General features: G+C 32.8%; 1 protein-coding gene across 1 annotated transcript; it reads right to left on the bottom strand.

Moving 5' to 3' along the window:
• Nucleotides 1-3,074: 3,074 nt before the first annotated feature.
• LOC136248002 (protein NLRC5-like) lies at nucleotides 3,075-8,027 on the bottom strand. The gene is made up of 6 exons (XM_066039820.1): nucleotides 6,575-8,027; nucleotides 6,239-6,406; nucleotides 5,941-6,178; nucleotides 5,071-5,676; nucleotides 3,391-3,995; nucleotides 3,075-3,088 (listed from the first exon to the last, which is right to left on the bottom strand). Exons 1-6 carry the CDS (start codon nucleotides 8,025-8,027, stop codon nucleotides 3,075-3,077), a joined length of 3,084 nt encoding a protein of 1,027 aa, XP_065895892.1.
• Nucleotides 8,028-8,726: the final 699 nt, after the last annotated feature.

Here is an 8,726-nt window from a genome sequence, read left to right as displayed (position 1 = left end):
TTTCCTTTGTAGATGAAACCTCAAGATGTGATGGATTTTCAGAACCTGGGCTAACTCCTCCACCACTCTACTCCATGTCTCCCCATGTCCCTACAGAGTACTCTTTGTTACCTCCTCTCCTAATATCATCACTAGGGACCCGCCTATTATGCTCATAATTTTACCTATTATGCTATGCTGCACTGCTCAAAAATTTACCTATTATGCTTAAATTTATGCTCAACACTTACCTATTATGCTCAAATTTACCCAATTATTTATGCCTCAGTTCTCATACTCTACTAATAATTTCCAGTTTATGGATAAATAATAAGTGGCTGAAGCACAAACTTACTTGTCAAAATGCATATCACAGAAAAGATCGATATACTCTAATAGAACAGTCAGCTATGTGATTGTTCTATTAGAGTTACTAACTGTTCTATTAGAGTATATCGATCTTTCTGTGATAGCTATTTTAATAAGCAAGAATTCATACTATTACACAAATATTCTATCTATTATGCTAGCATTATGCTCAATGCTTTCAGGCACCTATTATGCTCATAATTATGCCAGCATAATCGGCGGGTCCCTAATCATCACTGCTTGAAGTTTCTTAGTTTACTAGAGTGGTATAACCCCAGTATATGGAACAGTTAATTGTTTGTTATTTTAGTTTCAGTAAACCCACACTCACTGATGTTTTACTGAGACTTTAAAACTTAGTAAAATAATTATGTTCCATATACTTAAAGTTACTGACATTTTACCATCAGTATAACTGGGTACAACTGCAGTAAAGTAGTTTAACAAATTAGTAAACTAAGAACCTTCAAGCAGTGCATCTGTCACACAAAATATTTCCTCACCCTATTTCCCTGTTGTTTATGCTCCTATCACACTACCAGCTCAACAGACTCAATCATACCTGCCTGATTCACACTCTCCTTTGTCAATTTGTATTGTTTTTGTAAAAGGAAACATTTCAAGGTGTCCAGGATGCGGAGTCCATAATTTACGTTCTGAAGATGGAAAACCACATCCTCCTCCTTATGATTTATGCTTGCAACATAAGGAGTATGTCATGTTTGCAAACCCACGTACTGGTAGTCACCAGATTTAAGAAATGTGTACTACCATGCTCACAGGAGATGTGTAGAAATGAAACATAATCACTTTGATCCTGCAACCGACTTGAAGATTTACAGTGATGTCAAAGATCGCCTCTCAGTGGTACACCTAGAGTACCTACCTATATCATAAATCATTTAGTTGGGTGTCCATCTAGTTATATAACCTGTACTAGCTATATCAAAAAAATGCATTCTCTTAAGTGCCTATATATATATAGCTGTCATGCAATACATATTATTTGTAACTGCTATTTTTGCAATTAAGCCTTTCTGAAAAGTGGTCTTATACAGAGGTGGTCTTTATTGAAAATGTGACCACAAAGTAGAGGTTTTTCTCTAGGATACATGTATATAAAAATTTGACCATTTCCGCATTTTCCGTTTCCAGTTTCCATTTCCACTGTTTCCAATTCCCCACTAAATGTATGGGATATTTTTAAAGCCTCATAACTCACTTGTTCTTGCCCGCATCAAAGCACTTTTTTGATTAACGTTTCCGGCATTTAAAGGGCTTCACAGCACTACTAAATGTTTGGGCAGCTGGCCCATGTAACAAGAGTTATTAACAAGAAACGAGGGTTCAGGTGAACGCAAACAGACTATAATTGATTCATAGACTGCTTGCAAGTACCTGTGAAGTCCACACATGTACAGCCTGGGATCCTTAAACAACATGGCTTCTTGTTTCATTGGGTTTATTAATCTAGTACATAGCATGACCTGAATGCGAGAAGGCTACTTTGTGAAAGCTTGTATAACAGGAGTTAGATTGCAGTGTAAAGCTGGCCTGAAAATCCACAGCTCTAGCTTTGGCAAAGAAGATTCTATACAGGCCCCAGCTGCTGTGGCTCTTGGTGCATACCTATATAGATTGAAATCAAGTCACTACTGGATCTGATTTTTTCTACATTATTCCACAAAGTTTTAGTTTCAACTTTTCCAGATGGCTTCAAGTAACACCCTAATAATATATTAACCTTATTAACACCTTTAATTATGTTGACTTTAAAATTACCATACATATATACAGTTTTTACAATTTTTACATATAATTATTATAGTTTCGGATATTGTATCAAAATGTCTATTGGACTATCTCATGGAGGCAAAAATTTATTGCTGCCAAATTACTGTATTTGAAGTGCAGTGTTATTTGATATAATAGATGTAATATTGATTACTTCTCTGTCATTAAGACCGTTATTTCTTATATCAAATATTGTAATACGCTTACTATTTTGTAAAGCTTTAGTTATCTTTATAGCACCTGAAGTTTGTAAATTATTTCCACCTAGATATAGCTTTTGTAGTCCAGTATTATGAGATAAAACAATTGCAATATCATCTGCTGCTTCATCATTAATATTGTTGTTTTCAATATCAAATATTGTAAGATGTGTAGCATTTTGTAAAGCTTTTGCTATCTTGATAGCACCTGAAGTTTGTAAATTATTTCCACCTAGCCACAGCTGTTGTAGTCCAGTATTATGAGATAAAACAGTTGCAATATCATCTGCTGTTTCATCATTAATATTGTTGTTTCGCATATCAAATATTGTAAGATGTGTAGTATTTTGTAAAGCTTTTGCTATCTTGATAGCACCTGAAGTTTGTAAATTATTTCCACCTAGACCTAGCTCTTGTAGTCCAGTATTATGAGATAAAACAGTTGCAATATCATCTGCTGCTTCATCATTAATATTGTTGTTTGACATATCAAATATTGTCAGACGTTTACTATTTTGTAAAGCTTTTGCTATCTTGATAGCACCTGAAGTTTGTAAATTATTTCCACCTAGACCTAGCTGTTGTAGTCCAGTATTATGAGATAAAACAGTTGCAATAACATCTGCAGCTTCACCATTAATATTGTTGTTTTGCATATGAAATATTGTAAGATGTGTAGTATTTTGTAAAGCTTTTGCTATATTTATAGCACCTGAAGTTTGTAAATTATTTCTACCTAGCCACAGCTGTTGTAGTCCAGTATTATGAGATAAAACAGTTGCAATATCATCTGCTGCTTCATCATTAATATTGTTGTTTCGCATATCAAATATTGTAAGATGTGTAGTATTTTGTAAAGCTTTTGCTATCTTGATAGCACCTGAAGTTTGTAAATTATTTCCACCTAGACCTAGCTCTTGTAGTCCAGTATTATGAGATAAAACTGTTGCAATATCATCTGCTGCTTCATCATTAATATTGTTGTTTGACATATCAAATATTGTAAGATGTGTAGTATTTTGTAAAGCTTTTGCTATCTTGATAGCACCTGAAGTTTGTAAATTATTTCCACCTAGCCACAGCTCTTGTAGTCCAGTATTTTGAGATAAAACAATTGCAATATCATCTGCTGCTTCATCATTAATAGTGTTGTTTCGCATATCAAATATTGTAAGACGTTTAGTATTTTGTAAAGCTTTTGCTATCTTGATAGCACCTGAAGTTTGTAAATTATTTCCACCTAGCCACAGCTGTTGTAGTCCAGTATTTTGAGATAAAACAATTGCAATATCATCTGCTGCTTCATCATTAATAGTGTTGTTTCGCATATCAAATATTGTAAGATGTGTAGTATTTTGTAAAGCTTTTGCTATCTTGATAGCACCTGAAGTTTGTAAATTATTTCCACCTAGCCACAGCTGTTGTAGTCCAGTATTATGAGATAAAACAGTTGCAATATCATCTGCTGCTTCATCATTAATATTGTTGTTTCGCATATGAAATATTGTAAGATGTGTAGTATTTTGTAAAGCTTTTGCTATCTTGATAGCACCTGAAGTTTGTAAATTATTTTCACCTAGCCACAGCTGTTGTAGTCCAGTATTATGAGATAAAACAGTTGCAATATCATCTGCTGCTTCATCATTAATATTGCTGTTTTGCATATCAAATATTGTAAGATGTGCAGTATTTTGTAAAGCTTTTGCTATCTTGATAGCACCTGAAGTTTGTAAATTATTTCCACCTAGCCACAGCTGTTGTAGTCCAGTATTATGAGATAAAACAGTTGCAATATCATCTGCTGCTTCATCATTAATATTGCTGTTTTGCATATCAAATATTGTAAGATGTGCAGTATTTTGTAAAGCTTTTGCTATCTTGATAGCACCTGAAGTTTGTAAATTATTTCCACCTAGCCACAGCTGTTGTAGTCCAGTATTATGAGATAAAACAATTGCAATATCATCTGCTGCTTCATCATTAATATTGTTATTTCGCATATCAAATATTGTAAGAAGTGTAGTATTTTGTAAAGCTTTTGCTATCTTGATAGCACCTGAAGTTTGTAAATTATTTCCACCTAACCACAGCTGTTGTAGTCCAGTATTATGAGATAAAACAGTTGCAATATCATCTGCTGCTTCACCATTAATATTGCTGTTTTGCATATCAAATATTGTAAGATGTGTAGTATTTTGTAAAGCTTTTGCTATCTTGATAGCACCTGAAGTTTGTAAATTATTTCCACCTAGACCTAGCTTTTGTACTCCAGTATTATGAGATAAAACAGTTGCAATATCATCTGCTGCTTCATCATTAATATTGCTGTTTTGCATATCAAATATTGTAAGATGTGTAGTATTTTGAAAAGCTTTTGCTATCTTGATAGCACCTGAAGTTTGTAAATTATTTCCACCTAGCCACAGCTGTTGTAGTCCAGTATTATGAGATAAAACAGTTGCAATATCATCTGCTGCTTCATCATTAATATTGTTGTTTGACATATCAAATATTCTAAGACGTTTAGTATTTTGTAAAGCTTTTGCTATCTTGATACCACCTGAAGTTTGTAAATTATTTCCACCTAGCCACAGCTTTTGTAGTCCAGTATTATGAGATAAAACAGTTGCAATATCATCTGCTGCTTCATCATTAATATTGTTGTTTTGCATATCAAATATTGTAAGATGTGTAGTATTTTGTAAAGCTTTTGCTATCTTGATAGCACCTGAAGTTTTGTAAATTATTTCCACCTAGACCTAGCTTTTGTAGTCCAGTATTAAGAGATAAAACAGTTGCAATATCATCTGCTGCTTCATCATTAATATTACTGTTTTGCATATCAAATATTGTAAGATGTGTAGTATTTTGTAAAGCTTTTGCTATCTTGATAGCACCTGAAGTTTGTAAATTATTTCTACCTAGCCACAGCTGTTGTAGTCCAGTATTATGAGATAAAACAATTGCAATATCATCTGCAGTTTCATCATTAATATTGTTGTTTCGCATATGAAATATTGCAAGATGTGTAGTATTTTGTAAAGCTTTTGCTATCTTGATAGCACCTGAAGTTTGTAAATTATTTCCACCTAGACCTAGCTCTTGTAGACCAGTATTATGAGATAAAACAGTTGCAATACCATCTGCTGCTTCATCATTAATATTGTTGTTTGACACATCAAATATTGTAAGACGTTTAGTATTTTGTAAAGCTTTTGCTATCTTGATAGCACCTGAAGTTTGTAAATTATTTCCACCTAGCCACAGCTTTTGTAGTCCAGTATTATGAGATAAAACAGCTGCAATATCATCTGCTGCTTCATAATTAATATTGCTGTTTTGCATATCAAATATTGTAAGATGTGTAGTATTTTGTAAAGCTTTTGCTATCTTGATAGCACCTGAAGTTTGTAAATTATTTCCACCTAGACCTAGCTTTTGTAGTCCAGTATTATGAGATAAAACAGTTGCAATATCATCTGCTGCTTCATCATTAATATTGTTGTTTTGCATATCAAATATTGTAAGGTGTGTAGTATTTTGTAAAGCTTTTGCTATCTTGATAGCACCTGAAGTTTGTAAATTATTTCCACCTAGCCACAGCTGTTGTAGTCCAGTATTATGAGATAAAACAATTGCTGCTGCTTCATCATTAATATTGTTGTTTTGCATATCAAATATTGTAAGATGTGTAGTATTTTGTAAAGCTTTTGCTATCTTGATAGCACCTGAAGTTTGTAAATTATTTCCACCTAGCCACAGCTGTTGTAGTCCAGTATTATGAGATAAAACAATTGCAATATCATCTGCTGCTTCATCATTAATATTGTTGTTTCCTTTATCAAATATTGTAAGATGTGTAGTATTTTGTAAAGCTTTTGCTATCTTGATAGCACCTGAAGTTTGTAAATTATTTCCACCTAGAACTAGCTCTTGTAGTCCAGTATTATGAGATAAAACAGTTGCAATATCATCTGCTGCTTCATCATTAATATTGTTGTTTGACATATCAAACATTGTAAGACGTTTAGTATTTTGTAAAGCTTTTGCTATCTTGATAGCACCTGAAGTTTGTAAATTATTTCTACCTAGACCTAGCTCTTGTAGTCCAGTATTATGAGATAAAACAGTTGCAATATCATCTGCTGCTTCATCAGTAATATTGTTGTTTTGTATATCAAATATTGTAAGATGTGTAGTATTTTGTAAAGCTTTTGCTATGTTGATAGCACCTGAAGTTTGTAAATTATTTCCACCTAGCCACAGCTGTTGTAGTCCAGTATTATGTGATAAAACAGTTGCAATATCATCTGCTGCTTCATCATTAATATTGTTGTATCGCATATCAAATATTGTAAGATGTGTAGTATTTTGTAAAGCTTTTGCTATCTTGATAGCACCTGAAGTTTGTAAATTATTTCCACCTAGACATAGCTCTTGTAGTCCAGTATTATGAGATAAAACAGTTGCAATATCATCTGCTGCTTCATCATTAATATTGTTGTTTCTCATATGAAATATTGTAAGATGTGTAGTATTTTGTAAAGCTATTGCCATCTTTATGGCACTTGAAGTTTGGAAATTATTTCCACCTAGCCACAGCTCTTGTAGTCCAGTATTTTGAGATAAAACAATTGCAATATCATCTGCTGCTTCATCATTAATATTGTTGTTTCTCATATGAAATATTGTAAGATGTGTAGTATTTTGTAAAGCTATTGCCATCTTTATGGCACTTGAAGTTTGGAAATTATTTCCACCTAGCCACAGCTCTTGTAGTCCAGTATTTTGAGATAAAACAATTGCAATATCATCTGCTGCTTCATCATTAATATTGTTGTTTTGCATATCAAATATTGTAAGATGTGTAGTATTTTGTAAAGCTTTTGCTATCTTGATGGCACCTGAAGTTCTTAAAGTATTCTTACCAAGATGTAGCTCTTGTAGTCCAGTATTATGAGATAAAACAGTTGCAATATCATCTGCTGCTTCATCATTAATATTGTTGTTTTGCATATTAAAGTTCATAAGGTGTGTAGTATTTTGTAAAGCTTTAGCAATCTTAATGGCACCTGAAGTTTGTAAATTGCCACTGCATAAATCTAAAATTTGAAGCTTGGTATTAGATGACAATAGAGTAGAGATATGGTCTGCTGCTTCACCACTGATGCTGTTAGTCTCACGTAGGTTAATCACTTTAAAATCTGAATTGTTTTTTAAAGCTTTTGCAATTTTAATAACACTAGACACTTTCCAACTATTTTCACCAAGCTGTATTTCTTGAAGGTTAGGATTATGAGATAAGAATGTTGCAACATCAGTAGCTACATCATCAAATACATTGCTTTTGATGCTGAAATTTGTCAAAGTAGAACAAAAAAGCATTGCATTGATTATTGTATTGGTAATTGCTGCTGGTAAATTATTAACGAATAAATTTATCTCTTGTAGCTCTGGGTTATCAGCGATGTTGATTATTGGAGTGTCAGTAGTAATTTTAGCTAATTCCATTTGAAGCAAAATATTATGCCTCAGGTTCTGAAAAATTCCAAACTTCAAAGAATATGCTTCAGAAGGCACTATTTTGTATGAGTTTGAGAGGCTGTGACTTACAATTGTTGATAAGTAATCTGCTACTTTTTCATCCCATGAAAATTTCTTATAATCAGTTGATGTTTTAGCCATGTTCAACAGGTATGTACCCCTGACTGTATGAAGCTTTATATGGTTTAAGCTAAAAGAAAGCACAGACAGCATGTTAACTGCATTATCACCTGCAAAGTAAACAGTAAAATCAACATTCGTAACCCTTGCAATATCATTTAGCCAACACTGAAGAGTTTCAAACACGTCATCACTTGTATTAAAATGTTCAAAATGGCCACATTTAATGGTTTGCTTATCTGCATAAATGGCAACCATTATATTTTGTGCTGTTATGTAATTAATAGATAATTTTCCATTAAGCAAATTTGTTTCTTTGTTTTGCATAGTGGCATTTGCCATTGCATTTGTAAAGGTATCAATCATCTTTAATAGTTCACTATTCAATATATGACAAGCAGAGACAGTGAGATCATTAATTTTCCAATGTTTAAGAATGCTGCATAATTTTGCAAGTGTATTATTATTGAAGATGTTACAAGCAATATTTACAGTGTCGATGTTTATTTCACTACTTTTGGAATCATTCAGCATTTCACATAACAAGTTGCAACATTTATCGTCAATCATACAGTACGATAAATTTAGCATTTTCCACTGTTTATTTTGTGATCTTAACAGTAAAACAGCAAGTGCATGTATATCTAGTGGTAGTAGAGAGTGACCACTAAAATCAAGAACACCTTCTGGGAATATGTCATCATTTGTCAACATTAGTTT

The sequence above is a fragment of the Dysidea avara genome, chromosome 2 (genome assembly GCF_963678975.1).
Source record: "Dysidea avara chromosome 2, odDysAvar1.4, whole genome shotgun sequence".
NCBI lineage: Eukaryota > Metazoa > Porifera > Demospongiae > Dictyoceratida > Dysideidae > Dysidea > Dysidea avara.
Note: the sequence above shows the minus strand (reverse complement) of the source record. Positions and strands in the feature narration are given on the sequence as shown.